The sequence below is a fragment of the Oncorhynchus mykiss genome, chromosome 17 (assembly GCF_013265735.2).
Source record: "Oncorhynchus mykiss isolate Arlee chromosome 17, USDA_OmykA_1.1, whole genome shotgun sequence".
In the NCBI taxonomy this organism is placed as follows: domain Eukaryota; kingdom Metazoa; phylum Chordata; class Actinopteri; order Salmoniformes; family Salmonidae; genus Oncorhynchus; species Oncorhynchus mykiss.
The window spans coordinates 66,327,191-66,346,470 of NC_048581.1; the positions used below are offsets into that span (position 1 = coordinate 66,327,191).

Genomic DNA, 19,280 nt, shown 5'->3' on the forward strand with positions numbered 1-19,280 from the left:
GTGATAGCCTTCCTTCTTCAAGATCCCTTTTACACTGTACAAATCTCCCACTTTAAATCAAATCAAGTCAAATGTATTTATATAGCCCTTCGTACATCAGCTGATATCTCAAAGTGCTGTACAGAAACCCAGCCTAAAACCCCAAACAGCAAGCGATGCAGGTGTAGAAGCACGGTGGCTAGGAAAAACTCCCTAGAAAGGCCAAAACCTAGGAAGAAACCTAGAGAGGAACCAGGCTATGTGGGGTGGCCAGTCCTCTTCTGGCTGTGCCGGGTGGAGATTATAACAGAACATAGCCAAGATGTTCAAATGTTCATAAATGACCAGCATGGTCAAATAATAATAATCACAGGCAGAGCAGTTGAAACTGGAGGTGGACTGGGGACAACAAGGAGTCATCATGTCAGGTAGTCCTGAGGCATGGTCCTAGGGCTCAGGTCCTCAGAGAGAGAGAAAGAAAGAGAGAAAGACAGAATTAGAGAGAGCATACTTAAATTCACACAGGACACCGGATAAGACAGGTACTCCAGATATAACAAACTGACCCTAGCCCCCGACACATAAACTACTGCAGCATAAATACTGGAAGCTGAGACAGGAGGGGTCAGGAGACACTGTGACCCCATCCGATGACTTTACCAACACCAAAGCACCCAAGACCATCACATTGCCTCCACCATGCTTGACAGATGGTGTCAAGCACTCATCCAGCATCTTTTCATTTTTGCATCTCACGAATGTTCTTTTTTGTGATCCAAACACCTCAAACTTAGATTTGTCTGTCCATAACACTTTTTTCCAATCTTCCTCTGTCCATTGTCTGTGTTCTTTTGCCAATCTTAATATTTTATTTTTATTGGCCAGTCTGAGATATGGCTTTTTCTTTGCAACTCCCACCTAGAAGGCCATCATCCTTGAGTCGTCTCTTCACTGTTGACGTTGAGACTGGTGTTTTGCTGGTACTTTTTAATGAAGCTGCCAGTTGAGGATTTGTGAGGTGTCTGTTTCTCAAACTAGACACTCTAATGTACTTGTCCTCTTGCTCAGTTGTGCACCAGGGCCTCCCACTCCTCTTTCTATTCTGGTTAGAGCCAATGTGCGCTGTTTTGTGGAGGGTGTAGTATACAGCTTTGTACGAGATCTTCAGTTTCTTGGCAATTTCTCACATGGAATGTACCGTTCCGTAGGATACAAGAGCTGTACAAAAACAAGATCCCACAACATAGGTGGGAAAAATACTACCTAAGTATGATTCCCAATCAGAGATAATGATAGACAGCTGCCTCTGATTGGGAACCACACTCGGCCAAACACAAAGAAATACAGAACATAGAAAGCCCACCCCTGACCTCACCAAATTGAGAAATAAAACGGCTCTCTGAGGTCAGGCCGTGACAGTACCCCCCACAAACCTGAACCTATAGGGGAGGGTCCGGGTGGGCATCTACCCTTGGCGGCGGCTCCGGTTTGGGGCGTAGACCCCGCTCCACCTCTTGCTCCCCCCACTTTGTTGGCGCCTCTGGTGCGGGGACCCTCGCCGCAGGCCCCGGACTGGGGACCCTCTCCGCAGGCCCCGGACTGGGGACCCTCTCCGCAGGCCCCGGACTGGGGACCCTCTCCGGAGGCCCCGGATTGGGGACCCTCTCCGCAGGCCCCGGACTGGGGACCCTCTCCGCAGGCCCCGGACTGGGGACCCTCTCCGGAGGCCCCGGACTGGGGACCCTCTCCGGAGGCCCCGGACTGGGGACCCTCTCCGCAGGCCCCGGACTGGGACCGTCACCGGAGGCTCCGGACTGGGGACCCTCGCCGCGGGCCCCGGATTGGGGACCGTCGCCGGAGGCTCCGGACAGAAGATCAGCGCTGGATGCTTCGTGCCATGGATCCTCACTGCAGGCTCCGGACCATGGATCATCACTGGAGGCTCCGTGCAATGGATCATCACTGGAGGCTTTGTGCCATGGATCATCACTGGAGGCTTTGTGCCATGGATCATCACTGGAGGCTTCGTGCCATGGATCATCACTGGAGGCTTCGTGCCATGGATCATCACTGGAGGCTTCGTGCCATGAATCATCACTGGAGGCTTCGTGCCATGGATCATCACTGGAGGCTTTGTGCCATGGATCATCACTGGAGGCTTCGGGCCATGGATCATCACCGGAGGCTTCGTGCCATGAATCATCACTGGAGGCTTCGTGCCATGGATCATCACCGGAGGCTTCGGGCCATGGATCATCACCGGAGGCTTCGGGCCATGGATCATCACTGGAGGCTTCGTGCCATGGATCATCACTGGAGGCTTCGTGCCATGGGATCATCACTGGAGGCTTCGTGCCATGGATCATCACTGGAGGCTTCGTGCCATGGATCATCACTGGAGGCTTCGTGCCATGGATCATCAGTAGAGGCTTCCTACGTGGAGCCGGAACAGGTTTCACTGGACTGAGGAGACGTACTGGAAGCCTGGTGCGTGGAGCTGCCACAGGGCTTACCAGGCTGGGGAGACATGCTGGAGGCCTGGTACGTGGAATCGGAACAGGTCTCACCGGACTGGGGAGATGCACTGGAAGCCTGGTGCGTGAAGCAGGCACCGGATACACTGGGCCGTGGAGGCGCACTGGAGGTCTCAAGTGTAGAGCCGGCACAACCCGTCCTGGCCTGATGGTTACTTTCGCCCGGCAAATGCGGGGAGCTAGCACAGGACGCACTGGGCTGTGCAAACGCACCTGAGACACAGTGCGCAGAGCCGGCGCAGGATATCCTGGGCCGAAGAGACGCACTGGAGGCCAGGAGAGCTGAGCCGGCACCATCCATCCTGGCTGGATGCCCACTCTAGCCCGTCCAATGCGGGGAGCTGGAATATAGCGCACTGGGCTGTGACTGCGCACTGGAGACATGGTGCACATCACCGCATAACACGGCGCCCCACGGTAAGCACGGGGAGTTGGCTCAGGTCTAAACTCTGACTCCGTCAATCTCCCCATGTGCCTCCCCCCCAAAAAAATGTTTTGGAGCTGCCTCTTGGGCTTCCGTGCCGTGACCCCTTGTATAGTTGTCGTTCCTCTAATTCCTCGTATCCTCGCCGTTCCGCTCTAGCTGCTTCTATCTCCTCCCTTGGACGGTGATACTCTCCAGCCTGCACCCAGGGACCCTTGCCTTCCAGTATCTCCTCCCATGTCCACTCCTCCAGAAAACGCTGCTGTCATGTTCATTATAAGGACCGGACAAAGGCGCAGTGTGGTATGCGTACATTCGTATTTATTTAAAGAATGAAACACTGAACAAAATAACAAAACGAAACATGAAGCTATACAAACAAGTGCTGACAGGCATCTACACATAGACAAGATCCCACCAAACACAAAAGGGAAATGGCTACCTAAATATGATCCCCAATCAGAGACAACGATAAACAGCTGTCTCTGATTGAGAACCATATCAGGCCAACATAGAAATACAAAAACACCTAGACATACAAAAACCCTAGACAATACAAAACTAGCGTACCCACCCTAGTCACACCCTGACCTAACCAAAATATAAAGAAAACAGAGATATCTCAGGTCAGGGCGTGACAGCTGCTTGGTCTTTTTGTGGTGGGATCTTCTGTAACGTGCGTTGCATGAAGGAGACCAAGGTGCAGCGTAATTTGTGGTCATCATATTTATTTAAATGAGAACCAGCAACAAAATAACAAAGTGAAACCAAAACGAACGTACCATTCCGTAGGCTACAAGAGCTGTACAAAAACAAGATCCCACAACATAGGAGGGGAAAAGGCTACCTAAGTATGATTCCCAATCAGAGACAACGACAGCTGCCTCTGATTGGGAACCACACTCGGCCAAACACAAAGAAATACAAAACATAGAATGCTCACCCCACATCACACCCTGACCTCACCAAATAGAGAAATAAAACGGCTCTCTAAGGTCAGGGTGTGACAAGCAGAAGAGCGATTGTAAACCAGGGGAAAAAAAATGCACTACCTTCCCCAGTGCCTAATAAAAAAATCACACAACCCTCCCCGCCAAAAAAACAAGTTTGACAACCCTCCCCTATTTTGGATCACCCCTCCCCCAGTAACTTACGATCTGACCCTTAGCAAGTTCGTATCTGAGAGTAAATAGAGCCTAATATATTGCTAAAAGTCCCCTTGTTCTTGAGAGATTGACATGGTTATCAAATGTCACGCCAGGGTAAGCCTACACAAAACACAGCCCTTGTTTTAAGTGATTCTAAAATTCCCTATGGGAAAAATTAATGGTGGAAAAATGATTGGATACCATTTCCCTGTTTGACCTCTAGGTTTTATGGGTATTATGACACCTCCACTGTGGGGCTCTATGGAGATTGCTCGTACCTGGTATGCAAACATGCATGGCTTGAGAGATGCGCTCACCGTTCTAGCATGTGTAGCTAACTAGCTAGTTTAAATACCAACAGTACTGCTACATAATCATAACATTTGATGAACACTTAATTTAGCCTTCATCATCATCAATATCTGGTCTGGTTGTCTGGTACACACAGTAGAGGTAGGCACAGAAAAATATAGAAAGGTAAATCACAATCACCAAAGGAAATGGAGCTACATAACTAGCATATTTACATCAATCATCAACATCAATGGTCAGCTGATAGCCCACCCTCTTTTCCCGATGTCAATCATATCTTTAGGAGGCACTGTTACTAGCTTCCTTACAGTTTGTGATGATGAGTGTGTTGTTGCAGAAATAAATAGGCCTATGCAAGAACAAAAAATTGTTAGAGATATTTGGTATGTTATTTATTTTTCATTTTGAGCACCCCCTGAAAGGTCTGTGCATGGCCCTGCTCCTTTACAGTGCGTTTACTCACAATTTCTGCAAAGATAAATAACTGAAATCATTCAAACTAGTATACATGCACATGAAATGTATAACATGCTAAATTAAATTGTATATATTATTGAAATATTAAACATAATACATTTCACTGTCCCTGTGCCTCCCCTGATACCTGTCCCTTCCCTGATACTTGTCCCTCCCCTGCAGGTCCCTGGTCCTGTTCCTCTTGAGTTCCTGGAGCTCCCTCGAGGAAGGTACGGAAATGCTCTGCTGTGTTGAGCTCAGGTTTCTTCAGCAGCAGGTGACATTTTGGCAGATAGTAGGCTGCCATCAGCCCCATGTTACTGAGCAAACTGACAGATACATGGACAATGGAGCGTTCCTTGTCATTCAGACCAGTGTAGATGGGGATGAAGACCACCCAAACCACACAGTAGGTCAGGGTGGAGAAGGTGATATCTCTGGCCAGGTTGTATTGTCGAATGGGCTTCACAGCCATGAAGGTGCACATGAAGGATATGAGGGCAAGGAGGCCATTGAAGCCCTGCATCAGGCCAAGACATAAGATGGGCTCCACAGGGCATCGTAGGAACTTTCTCACAAAGGTCACCTTTATCTTGGCCAGGTACCGGGATAAAGAGGGCCCCTCCTGGACATAATAGCCACAGATCCCTGCCTGCACACCACAGCAGGCCAGTACCAGCAGCCAGCCTCCAGGGCCTCTCAGTGTATCCAGATGAGACGGAGCCTTCTCAGGGAACTCGGTCACATACACAATCTGTCAAAAGAGGGAGGAGGATGGACTATTAGCTAATCTTTGATTCAAGATACTCTGGGTCTTCCTCACTCATATTCATTAAAATGTCTCCTGGACTGTTGGCTTTCTTTTACATCAAAGAAAACCTGTTTACACTTTACTGTATATAGAAAAGTATGTTTTAGTGGATTTGGCTATTTCAGTCACACCCATTGCTGACAGGTGTATAACATCGAGCACACAGCCATGCAACCTCCATAGACAAACATTGACAGTAGAATGATCTTACTGCATAGCTCAGTGACTTTCAACGTGGCACCGTTATAGGATGCCACCTTTCCAACAAGTCAGTTCCTCAAATGTCTGCCATACTAGAGCTGCCCCGGTCAACTATAAGTGCTGTTATTGTGAAGTGGAAACTTCTAGGAGCAACAAAGGCACAGCCATGAAGTTATAGGCCACACAAGTTCATCGAGCAGGCCCGCCGAGTGCTGAAGCACGTAAAAATAGTCTGTTCTCGGTTGCAAAACACACTACCAAACTGCCTCTGGAATTGCTTCTGGACTGCCTCTGGACTCGATACCAAACTGCCTCTGGAACTGCCTCTGGAGTTCCAAACTGCCTCTGGAAGCAACATCAGCACAAGAACTGTTAGTCGGGAGTTTCAGGAAATGTTTCCATGGCCAAACAGCCGCACACAAGCCTAAAATCACCATGCACATTGCCAAACGTCGGGTGGAGTGGTGTAAAGCTAGCCACCATTGGACTCTGGAGCAGTGGAAAAGCATTGTCTGGAGTGATGAATCACGCTTCACCATCTGGCAGTCCGACGGACGAATCTGGGTTTCGCGGATGCCAGGAGAACGCTACCTACCTGAATGCATAGTGCCAACTGTACAGTTTGGTGGAGGAAGAATAATGTTCCCGGGCTGTTTTTCATGGTTCGGTCTAGGCCCCTTAGTTCTGGGGAAGGGAAATCTTAATGCTACAGCATACCATTTTTATTTAACCAGGTAGGCTGGTTGAGAACAAGTTTTCATTTACAACTGCGACCTGGCCAAGATAAAGCAAATTAGTGCTACACAAACAACAACACAGAGTTACACATGGAATAAACAAACATACAGTCAATAACACAATAGAAACAAAAGTATATGTACAGTGTGTGCAAATGAGGTAAGATAAGGGAGGTAAGGCAATAAAAAGGCCATAGTGTGCGAAATAATTTAAATGTACCAATTAAACACTGGAGTGATAGATGTGCAGAAGATGAATGTGCAAATAGAGATACTGGGGTGCAAAGGAGAGAAAACAAAAGAACAGTATGGGGATGAGGTAGATGGATGGGCTACTTACAGGTGCAGTGATCTGTGAGCTGCTCTGACAGCTGGTGCTTAAAGTGTTGTGGCAGAATCCAAATTATTTTGGTAACATTGATAAATAAGATGTTTTATCAATTTTAATAAGTATGCTTATGTGGGAAAAGTTCATGGGGAACCCGTTAGTTGGCTCCACAATGTCTGTGTGCCAGTCACTTCTCTCCGTGAGCTTGTCCAGGAGGGGTTGTATTTTTGTTGGGAGTATCTAGGATCGACAATTGATATATGACATTGGATGGGGTAATGTTTTGGTCCTAAGTGGTACCAAGAACGAGATAAGAACCTCGTCTAACAGGGCAAACTGAATGATAATTTATAGCTAATACTGGCTGGCTATAGGATACTCCTTTTTTCTGGTAAAAGGTTCTTTGTGTAATGTTCCTAAGATCTGTTATTTGTCATGTGAGTTTTGATGGGTGTGTCTTGGCTATAAATGATACTAAGGACTGTTTTGTAAGCACTCTCAGAGAATTCATTTATGGACACTGAATTGATCTGAGAAGCTCATATAATTAAAGATGGACTTTATGATAACTCTGACTTGTGTGTGGTTTGCTCTCTCATGATTTGGTAATAGAGGAAATTTCCACGACAAAAGTGAGTGAGGGAGATATGAGCTTCCAGCTTCAGTGATCTTTGCAATTTGTTCCAGTCATTGGCAGCATCTCTGGAAGGAAAGGCGGCCAAAGGAGGAATTTGCTTTAGGGGTGACCAGTGAAATATACCTGCTGGAGCACGTGCTTTGGGTGGGTGCTGATATGGTGACCAGTGAGCTGAGATAAGGCGGGGCTGTACCTGGCAAAGACTTATAGATGACCTGGAGCCAGTGGATTTGGCAACAAATATGAAGCGAGGGCCAGCTAACGAGAGCATACAGGTCGCTGTGGCGGGTAGTATATGGGACTTTGGTGGCAAAACGGATTGCACTGTGATAGACTGCATCCAATTTGCTGAGTAGAGTGTTGGAGGGTATTTTGTAAATGACATTGCCAAAGTCAAGGATCGGCAGGATAGTCAGTTTTACGAGGGTATGTTTGGCAGCATGAGTGAAGGATGATTTGTTGCGAAATAGAAAGCCGATTCTAGATTTAATTTTGGATTGGAGATGCTTAATGTGAGTCTGGAAGGAGAGTTTACAGTCTAACCAAACACCTAAGTATTTGTAGTTGTCCACATATTCTAAGTCAGAACCGTCCAGAGTAGTGATGCTGGACAGGCGGGCTGGTGCGGGCAGCGATTGGTTGAAGAGTATTTAGTTTTACTTGCATTTAAGAGCAGTTGGAGTCCACAGAAGGAGAGTTGTATGGCATTGAAGCTCGTCTGGAGGTTAGTTAACACAGTGTCCAAAGAAGTTCCAGAAGTATACTAAATGGTGTTGTCTGCGTAGGGGTGGATCAGAGACTCACCAGCAGCAAGAGCGACATCATTGATCTATACAGAGAAAAGAGTTGGCTCAAGAATTGAACCCTGTGGCACCCCCATAGAGAATGCCAGAGGTCGGGACAACATGCCCTCCGATTTGACACACTGAACTCTGTCTGTGAAGTAATTGCTGAACCATACGAGGCAGTCATTTGAGAAACCAAAGCTGTTGAGTCTGCCGATAAGAATATGATGATTAACAGAGTCGAAAGCCTTGGCCAGGTTGATGAATACAGCTGCACAGTATTGTCTCTTATCGCTAGCGGTTATAATATTGTTTAGGACCTTGAGCTTGGCTAAGGTGCACCCATGACCAGCTCGGAAACCAGATTGCATTGCGTAGAAGGTATGGTGGGATTCGAAATGGTCGGTGATCTGTTTGTTAACTTGGCTTTTGAAGACCTTAGAAAGGCAGGGTAGGATAGATATAGGTCTGTGGCAGTTTGGGTGTAGAGTGTCTCCCCCTTTGAAGAGGGGGATGACTGCGGCAGCTCTCCAATCTTTGGAGATCTCAGACAATACGAAAGAGAGGTTGAATAGGCTAGTAATAGGGGTTGCAATAATTTCAGCCGATCATTCTAGAAAGAGAGGGTCGAGATTGTCTAGCCCAGCTGATTTGTAGGGATCCAGATTTTGCAGCTCTTTCAGAACATCAGCTGTCTGGATTTAGGTGAAGGAGAAGCGGGGGGGGGGGGGGGGGGGGTGATTGGGCAAGTTGCTGCAGGGGGTGCTGAGATGTTGGTCGGAGAAGGGGTAGCCAGGTGGAAAGCATGGCCAGCCGTAGAAAAATGCTTATTGAAATGATAGATTATCGTAGATTTATCGGTGGTGACAGTGTTTCCTAGCCTCAGTGCAGTGGGCAGCTGGGAGGAAGTGCTCTTATTCTCCATGGACATTACAGTGCCCAAACACTTTTTGGAGTTGGTGCTACAGGATACACATTTCTGTTTGAAAATGCTAGCCTTAGCTTTCCTAACTGACTGAGTATATTGGTTCCTGACTTTTCAGTTCCCTGGGGGCTATTCAATGCTAATGCCGTACACCACAGGATGTTTTTGTGCTGGTCAAGGGCAGTCTGGTCTGGAGTGAACCACGGGCTATATCTGTTCCTGGATCTACATTTTTTGAATGGGGCATGCATATTTAAGATTGTGAGGAAAGCACTTTTAAAGAGTAACCAGGCATCTTCTACTGACTAAATGAGGTCAATATCCTTCCAGGATACCCGGGCCAGGTCGATTAGAAAGGCCTGCTCGCTCAAGTGTTTTAGGGAGCGTTTGACAGTGATGAGGGGTGGTCGTTTGACCGCAAACCCATTACGGACGCAAGCAATGAGGCAGTGATCGCTGAGATCCTGGTTGAAGACAGCAGAGGTGTATTTGGAGGGCAGGTTGGTTAGGATGATATCTATGAGGGTGCCAGTGTTTACAGATTTGGGGTTTTACCTGGTAGGTTCATAATTTGTGTGAGATTGAGGGCATCAAGCTTAGATTGTAGGATGGCCGGGATGTTATGCATGTCCCAGTTTAGGTCACCTAACAGCACAAGCTCTGAAGATAGATGGGGGGCAATAAATTCACATATGCTGTCCAGGGACAGCTGGGGCAGAAGGTGGTCTATAGCAAGCAGCAACGGTGAGAGATTTGTTTCTGGAAAGGTGGATTTTTAAAGTAGAAACTCAAATTGTTTGGGCACAGACCTGGATAGTATGACAGAACTCTGTAGGCTATTTCTGAGGTAGATTGCAACTCCGCCCCCTTTGGAAGTTCTATCTTGTCGGAAAATTTTATAGTTAGGGATGGAAATTTCAGTTTTTTTTTGTGGCCTTCCTAAACCAGGATTCAGACACGGCTAGGACATCCGGGTTGGCAGAGTGCGCTAAAGCAGTGAATAAAACAAACTTATGGAGGAGGCTTCTAATGTTAACATGCATGAAACCAAGGCTTTTACGTTTACAGAAGTCAACAAATGAGAGCGCCTGGGGAATGGGAGTGGAGCTAGGCACGACAGGGCCTGGATTAACCTCTACATCACCAGAGGAGGAGTATGATAAGGGTACGGCTAAGGGCTATAAGAACTGGTCGTCTAGTACGTTCGGAACAGAGAGTAAAAGGAGCAGGTTTCTGGGTGCGGTAGAATAGTGCATAATGTACAGACAAAGGTATGGTAGGATGTGAATACAGTGGAGGTAAACCTAGGCATTTAGTGACGATGAGAGAGGTATTGTCTCTAGAGACATCAATTAAACCAGGTGAGGTCACCGCATGTGTGGGAGGTAGTACAAGAGGGTTAGCTGAGGCATATTATGCAGGGCTGGAGAAATTGACTGGCCTGCACAAAGCGCTGACCTCAACCCCATCAAACACCTTTGGGATGAATTGGAACCCCGACAGCGAGCCAGGCCTAATCGCCCAATGTCAGTGCCCAACCTCACTAATGCTCTTTGGCTGAATGGATCAAGTCTCCGCAGCAATGTTCCAACATCTAGTAGAAAGCCTTACCAGAAGAGGGGAGGCTGTTATAGAAGCAAAGGGGGAACCAATTCCGTATTAATGCCCATGATTTTGGAAGGAGATGTTCGACGGTGCAGATGTCCACATACTTTTGGTCATATAGTGTAGATGTATAATATCTCAATGATTCATGTTTTTCTGATGTTCTACAGGTCTAGGCTTTACCTGCAGTGAGAAGGCTAAGATGGTGGACAAGGTGACCGTGTGGAAGATGGAGCTGAGGGGAAGCTGCAGACGACACACCATGTCTCCTGGCCGGACCAGGAACAGCAGCAGGCAGGCACAGCCTCCCATCATGCTGAGTAGGGACACACCACCCAGGGGCCCCCCAGAGGCCCTCACCAGCGGAGAACCCCGGTGCTGCAGGAACAGGACCCCCACAGCCCCCTGACAGGCCATCAGCACCAGCATGGCCAGCAGCAGCCCCAAGGACTCAGGCTGGCCCCAGGTTAGGAAGTCAAAGGTAGGCTCGGTGCAGTTGGTGCTACGTACCAGGGACCACTGGCCCTCTAGACACTGGGTACACTGGATGTCCACTGGAGTCAGGGAGGGAGCAGAGACATGTAGTTAGAATTATAGAACCTGATAAAAGTAGAAAGTCTTAAGGCCAGTTTTATAATGCCACCGCTCACACCTTTCAGTTCGGTAGATGTATTGAGCTTTTTTTTACGTAGCATTTTTTTATGCAGCGTTTGTCAGCATGTGAGAAAAGTGTAAAGCTGATGTCCATGTCGCTAGAGAAAAACAGCAAATAAATCTACAAAACATAATCTCAAGAGTTATCGAGTTTTAATGCATAGATTGATGGAAGTCTGTGAATCACCCACTTGTGCCATTCTGGAAGGTGCCCGGTAAACAGTCAATACAGTCAAAGCAGCAGGAATGGAAACCTTTCACTCTGCGCACCTGGCCAGGGCCACACTCAGAGGAACAGGTAGACTCAGGGGCCTGCAGCAGAGGTGGGGTCAGAGAGAACCACTTTGCAGAGCGTAGCTGGCACATTGAAATGTTTAGTCCCAGAGGGGAAAAATGTGAAAAGCCGATAAAGTGCAACATAATGTTTGATGAGGAGATGCGGGCGGAAATTACCTTAGCGCATACTGTATGCCATTGGATGAGGGTGTTATTGATTGACAGGTTCTCGTAGAAGGTGCCGACATCTTTGAAACTCAGACTGTTGTTTCCCCAGACCCACTGTAGTATGTTGTAGCCAATGTTTGGGTTTCCATTACTGTCAAACTCAAAATGACTTCCATTTAGACTGAAGTTAACCTCCTTGAGCACTTCCAACAGCTGCCGGGTGTCAATCAATGTGTTATTTATCTTTGTTAATTGCATGTGTAAAGTACCTTTCACAGCTTCACATAATCAATGTATGGAGAGAAAAAAACTGAGAGAGAATGTACCTGCCAGGGGTAGAGTTTGCTTTTAGTGTCCCTCAGGCAGCTCTTAGCATTGCACCTGAGCATGGTGTGCAGTGCGTGTGCAACACTGTAGATGGCAGCATAGACCCTGAAAGCTGACCTCTGCAGTATGGGCTTTGTCACTAGACTTATGTTGTCTAGGGACAGGTTCCAGCAGTCTGGGCATGGGTTCATACTATGGGTTGGCTCTGTATCTGGACCTGGTGAGGGCTGCCTGGCCCTCTCCTCTCTGATCCTGGAGAAGAGTTCCCTGGTGTAGGGTGTGAGCAGGCCCAGGATCTGGCTGTGGACTGTGAAGGCAATGATAGTGCCCACAGTGTGGATGTTTGGGAGAGTTGACACGTCACTGTTCAGGGCCCACGCATCGCTGGCCACCCAGACCCCTGTCAGATTCCTCCTGATCACCTGATCACAAACAGCATGTTGGGATCTGACGTTGTCCCAGTTCTTACAGACAAATGTATTATTCAGAGGAGGCTGGTGGGAGAAGCTATAGGAGGACGGCTCATTGCAATGGCTGGAATGCAATGAATGGAACGGTATCAAACACAACAAACATCTGGAAACCACATTTGACTCTGTTCCATTTATTCCATTCCAGCAATTACATTGAGTCTGTCCTCCCATAGCTCCTCCCACCAGCCTCCACTGGTATTAGTGTATACCTCTAATCTGAATTTAGATGCTATAAATGAATAGTATTACTGTACTTAAAAGCAGTCAAACCAACGGCTGCATAAAGCTTTTTGAAAAGCTTCTGAGAAACCTTTTACAACATTGTCAAATTCTCTAGACCTCTTGTGTGACTTGCTGTCTTACTGACCTCAGTAAAGAAGGCTCTGGCGGGCTGGGAGAGAGAGAACACCACCACCACACCCACTTTGCTCTCTATGATGCGGTCCAGCATCTCTCTGACCACAGGCTGTGGGTCTCTATAGATGGGGATTAACCCCTCGTACGCCACACAGATGGAGCTCTCTGCTGCCAGGGTAGAAAACTGGCGCTGGCCCTGACGTCCATACTCATCCTCACTGCCCACGACAGCCACCCAGTTCCACTGGAACCTGTTCATCAGACGCACCATGGCCTCCACCTGCCTCTTGTCACTGGGCACTGTGCGCAGGAACGATGGGTACAGACTCTTGTCACTGAACTTGTCACTGGTGGCACTGTAGCTGATCTACAGGGGGCACATGGTAATGAAACAGATGAAACAACAGTAGATTAAAAACAAACGGTTATGTCTATACTCATTACAGTTGTATCTCATATGTTCATCTTAGTTTCACCACAGCACACAGTTCAATCGAAATGACATTTAAGGGATTGTTGTAGAGGGGGAAAAGCTGTATTGTTAATTTTTTTATCGCCTTGTTTTTTGAGGATGTTATTGTTTGCATTGATAGACAACTTTCCAACATGTGACCAAACAAACCTGTGGCATGAGGAAGAATCCCAGTAGTTTTCCTATGACTGAGACCATCTCTGAGGTGGAAGGGCCGATGACAGCCACCACACGGGTCACGTAGTCCGTGTAGTTACACATGATGGCCAGCTCCCGGCTGGAGCCCTCTGTGAGGAAGAAGAGGGTGGGCTTCACGATGACGGCAGACTGCTTGCAGGTGTCGAAAATCTCATAGCCCAGCCTGATGCCAGGGAGTAGGGTGGAGTTGGCGTTGATCTCATCCACTGTGTACTTCATCACCAGGGCCATACCCAAACCAAACGTATTAATACTGCCATGCCAAACACAGGACAGGGACGGGCTGTTATAGTGCTCTCCATGATCAGATGATTCAAACATATTAGAAGCAAGCAATAATTAGAATGAAACATGTGGAATCTGCGAATACGATTACAGTATAAAGGCACTAGACATAGAACAAACATCATATTCAGACAAAAGTACATTAATCATTCATTATAAGGGGGTCTTGTGTTACTGTACCTGTCACAGCTAATGCTGTCCGGCTCTACTCTCTGGCTCAAGTTGCTGGTGAGATCATTGATGGGGAAGAGCCCCCCGAGGAGGATGTCTCCCGAGGAGTTGAACAGAGTTGTAGTGATGTTCTGGAACCATGGTGGAGAGCTCTGACTACACCCTGCTCCAAACAGCCAGCATAGAACCAGCAGTCTCAATGGCACTGCCATGCTGCTGAGGGCAGGAAGAGACATGTTGAGAGGACATGGCAAACATCAGAGAGTAAAAAAGGCATCAACAAATGAGAGTTTAAAGAGATGCATTGATAGAGAAATAAAGGGTGAAAGGGAGAGAGAGAAAGAAGAGACAGAGTCAGCAGCTGATGCTGTGAGAGATTGGAGATAATTATTGCCAACCATTTACAGAGTGATGGAGAGGCTCACCTGTATGGGTACTTTCACAGCCCAGCGAGTCAATGGGGAGAACTGTTCTATCAGTCTGTCTGCACCTCCTGTGTCTCCTGTATTGTGATGAGTGGTGAACTGAATACCTGGGGTCAGGCTGTCCTGTGCCAGACTACAGGTCTCATCACAGGTGTGCAGTTGCTGTCAGCATGACTCCGGAGGTGCATTTGCATTTAAATTGATGGTGCATGTGAAGATGTTTGAAATGAGACACCAACATATGAAAATCACCAGGTGACAGGTTCTTGTCCCACACTTCCTGAGCATTTTATTGATATTTGCTTGTGGTTGGCTGATCAGGCCTCGTCAGTGTACTGCATTGTTGGGGGTTAGAAGATATCAGCACTTTAAAACCACAAACCTGATTTGCACCAATTTTATAAGACAGTAAAACCTCACTGGTGACCATGTGTGTGTTTGATGAGTCCCTCGTATCTCCATTTCATAGATCTATAATATTTAGGAAAATCAGATGTCAGGTGGCAAATCAACCTGTTCTTTTCTGCTGCCGGGGTCATTTCATGTTTTCATGTGTATCTGAACTATTGCGGTTCAGGCAGGCAGAAATACAGCCGGTATGACGAGTTTCGCATATGATGAAACAGCTCAGATACACATGAAAACATGAAATGACCCCGGGAATCGATAGAACATCGCTCAGAGATGCACCAAAATGATGTAACATTCAAAATAGGTCAACCTTTTCTTTAAGGTTGAGTTGAAGTTGCAGTTGACAGCTGAGCATTTCTATTTTCTCTCTTTATGATTTTTGCATATTTGTATTAAGCCCGTATTAAGGTTTGTGTTTGGACACTAGTTAAAACAGGCACTGTAGTCTTTCCTCTATCTTGTCTGAGATCTTGACGTGAGCAGGTTGGCACATTGTGATGAAACTTGGTGTTTCACTTTAGTACAGGTTGTCTACTTTCCACCCACGTTTTCCCTTTCCACCTTCAGTTCATGACATCAAGTGCTCTAACACAGAGACAGCGTTTTACATTTCTGCTTGTTTGCACGTGTACACTACTGTGAGGTGGCTTTTATTGTGTGTGCATCTGTGCACAACAGGAGGTTGGTGGCATCTTAATTGGGGAGGACGAGTTCATGGAATTGGCTGGAGCGGAATTAGTGGAACTGTATCAAACACATGGTTTCCATGCATTTTATTCCATTCCAATTGCTCCGTTCCAGCCATTATTGTGAGCCATCCTCCTCTCAGCAGCCTCCACTGCTGTGCACATTGTTGATGTATTTTAGCAAGATGTTGCGCGGGCAGTAGACTCAGATAAACATCTTGTTTGTTTCTTCGGTTCTTCGGTAGCCTAAGCCATGAATCCACCCACAACCTTCCTAAAACTTTCCAGTGATAAGGTTCCAGGACACACACACACACACACACACATTTTCAGATGAAAGACAGATCTACTGTATATATTTTAGCACAACACAGCATACCGTTTTACCACTAGGTGTCAGGTGTGGGTTTATAACACAATGATACACCACAAAAAAACAGGAAGAATGCCTGATTTGCACTGTTTTTATAAGACAGTAAAACCTCACCGATGGCTTTGTGTGTGTTTGATGTGTCCCTGTGGTATCTCCATTTCATAGACTGGTCACACTTCATTTGGATTGTCCGGATTTTCCATATGTAGATGCTCTACTGATCAACAAATTATCTGTTTACTATCAACAAATATGTTACTATCAACAAACTGTCGGTTGATAAGCAACCGCTTGCTAAGTTTACGTTTATGGTTAGGGTTAGGTTTAGAATAAGGGTAAGGTTTAGTTTAGGATTAGGGCTAGGGTTAGGATAAGGGTTAAGTTTAGGGTTAGGATAAGGCTTAAGGTTAAGGTTAGGGTTAGAGTTAGGGTTAGTAAATAGATAGTTGAAACTTTACTGATAGTCTGTAGAGCATCTACATATGGACTATCCATATAAAATGTTATCCATAGACCTGTAATTTATAGGAAAATCAGGTGTCAGGTGGCAAATCAACAGAAGCCTATTCGTCTCTTTCCTGTCCTTTTCTGCTGCCGATACCACTCTGTTAGCACAAGCTGTTCAACATTTGCCAAAATCAATATTAGCATACTATATCTACTTCTACCATTATAATCTTAAAGTTAAGTTGGAGTTGAAGTGTGATAGTTGGGTTTGTTTTCTCTCTCTATGACTTTTGCATATTTCTATTAAGCCCTAGATACTAGTTTTACCAATGTTTTGCATTCACCTTTGCATGTCATTTTGTCTATTTTCATCTAGGCAGAACATCACATTTCCAGCTTCCTCCAGGTACTTTGCATGAAACAATAAACACCTTTTAAACTTATAGGGGCAATCTGTAGTTGCTACAATACTTTTTTGAATTATGAATTCATGTTATGTACCCATTGATTCTTGAAGAATATAACTTATAAATGCCTCATGATCTTATTTGAACTGTCGTCCCCCTTCAGAACCCAAAATATAAGCTTGTTTTACTCCAATGTTTGTAAACAAAGTAGATGTAAACAAACACTGTATAGCCTCAACACATGGTAGAACTATGATTTTGATATCATGGATCATGAATTTGCGTATGGTTACATGTATCCAGCCACATCCCTCAGTTTTTTCCTGAAACAGTGGCAGGGACCCACTTTGTTATTTCAACTGCTGATTGCCCCTGTAACACCCTTCTTTGAGACATTTTACTCACTGTAATGATCAATGTGATAACTACACCCTTTACTGTATACAATACAGCTATGCTTAAATGTACTTATTCACAGCTCTTTAATTGGGTGACAGAGGATGTCTGACAGACAATACATACATTGTTGGTGTGTGGTTGAATACTGGTTCAATCAGGTACTGTGGTCTTTCCTCTATCTTGTCCGAGATCTTGATGTGAGCTGATAAACACGCACCAATGTTTGTGATGAAACACTTGATGTTTCACTTTAGTACAGTGTGTCTACTTTCCACCCAAGTTTACATTTTTTACAGCATACTACTATTTCCTTTTTAACATCAGTTTGTGATATAAAGTGAACTATAGTGAAAATGCTATACAATATATTTCAAATCAAATCAAATCAAATTGTATTTGTCACATACACATATATGAGGTGAGTTTTATGTGTGTGCATCTGTGCACATTCTTCCTGTGTTGCAGAAAGATGTTGTGCGGGCAGTAGACTCAGAAAAACATCTTGTTTTTGAAAGGAAGCACGCACACCGTCAGAAGAAAGACAGATCTATATATTTGAACACAGCATACCCTTTCACCACTAGGTGTCAGGTGTGGGTTAATAACACACTGACACACCACAAGAAACACTAAGAACTCTACATGGGGAGAATTTCCTGTAACAACTTTTGAGGTGGGCATTCTTTTTCACAAAGGTAGGATATTTATCTTATTCGTGGTGGTCAGAGCCCTGATGTGGGGAGAGAATCTGAGTTCATGTGGTGGAGGTGGAGGTTGTGGGGATTCCAGGGTTTCTGTCTGTGTGGGTAGTGTGTACACATGCAGGCTGTTTGGACAGTTGATAACAGAGGTGAGTGTACCTGCCTACTGGGAACCAATGGTTGTCTTTCCTCACTGTACAAGACTGGTTGTTCTGAACAAACATAATGGTCCTGCAAACGAAAACAACACGTTTTGATTAGTCTGTTGTTTTCCATTGGTCAACGTTACGACCTGCATAATAGGATTGTAGCTATTGGTTAATTGTAGACATGTTTTACAGATGCAGCAGAGATGACATTTGCATTGAACATAAACATAGAGGAGTGGGTACACTCTAATCAATAATTGATTTTGTGTGTTTTCACTTACATGAATAAGGTCTAAGGGCCCAGGGCTGGGTTTCTAATAAGCTAACAAATGGAATTGTTTTAAGAAGGTCATTAGGATCATTTAGCTATTTTATTACAATTTTTAGGACTCCTGTAAGTGTATAAAAAAAAACATGATTTGATTAAATATTGAATTTGGCCATACTGCTATTAGCCCATAAAAGCTCATTGAATAACATATTCATACATGTCAGAACAGATCATCTAAAAATAAATCAAAAGTGTCTGTCCTGTATCTGAGAGATACACGTATAAAATATCTACACCTTTTTTTTGTCACTTTTTTGTACTTCCATATATACTTTTTAAACTGGTACCAGGCTACCTTCAGACGAGTCTTGTGAGGCTTGTGGGTGAAACAACCGACATGTACTTGTTCGTGAGAGTCTCACCTTATGATGGTGGGGTCATAAAAGTGTGAAGCCCAAACTGTTCGGACGCTACAGATGTTTTCACGAGGAGACCGATTCTCTGGATATCTCCAGATCAGACAAACATCTCTGTAGCTCTGCCACTTTCCCCCGCTGATGTGGAAGGCCGACATCGGAGGATGTGGTGGATTGAGATGCAGCCCATGCAAAAAATATATCTCTAGACTGACGATTTTGAAGAGGATTATTTTTATTTTTTTATGCGGACACCAGTTAAGATTATTGTGCTAGTAGTGTGTGCGCGTGTGCGTGCGCGCGTGTGTGTGTGTGTGTGTGTGTGTGTGTGT

General features: G+C 45.7%; 1 protein-coding gene across 1 annotated transcript; it reads right to left on the reverse strand.

Annotated features, from left to right (window-relative positions):
• Positions 1 to 3,533: 3,533 nt before the first annotated feature.
• Positions 3,534 to 15,838, reverse strand: LOC110494416 (taste receptor type 1 member 3). Its single transcript, XM_021569423.2, has 8 exons — positions 14,273 to 15,838; positions 13,760 to 14,060; positions 13,148 to 13,504; positions 12,307 to 12,729; positions 11,990 to 12,193; positions 11,728 to 11,848; positions 11,066 to 11,436; positions 3,534 to 5,607 (listed from the first exon to the last, which is right to left on the reverse strand). Exons 1-8 carry the CDS (start codon positions 14,497 to 14,499, stop codon positions 4,975 to 4,977), a joined length of 2,637 nt encoding a protein of 878 aa, XP_021425098.2. The 5' UTR covers positions 14,500 to 15,838; the 3' UTR covers positions 3,534 to 4,974.
• Positions 15,839 to 19,280: the final 3,442 nt, after the last annotated feature.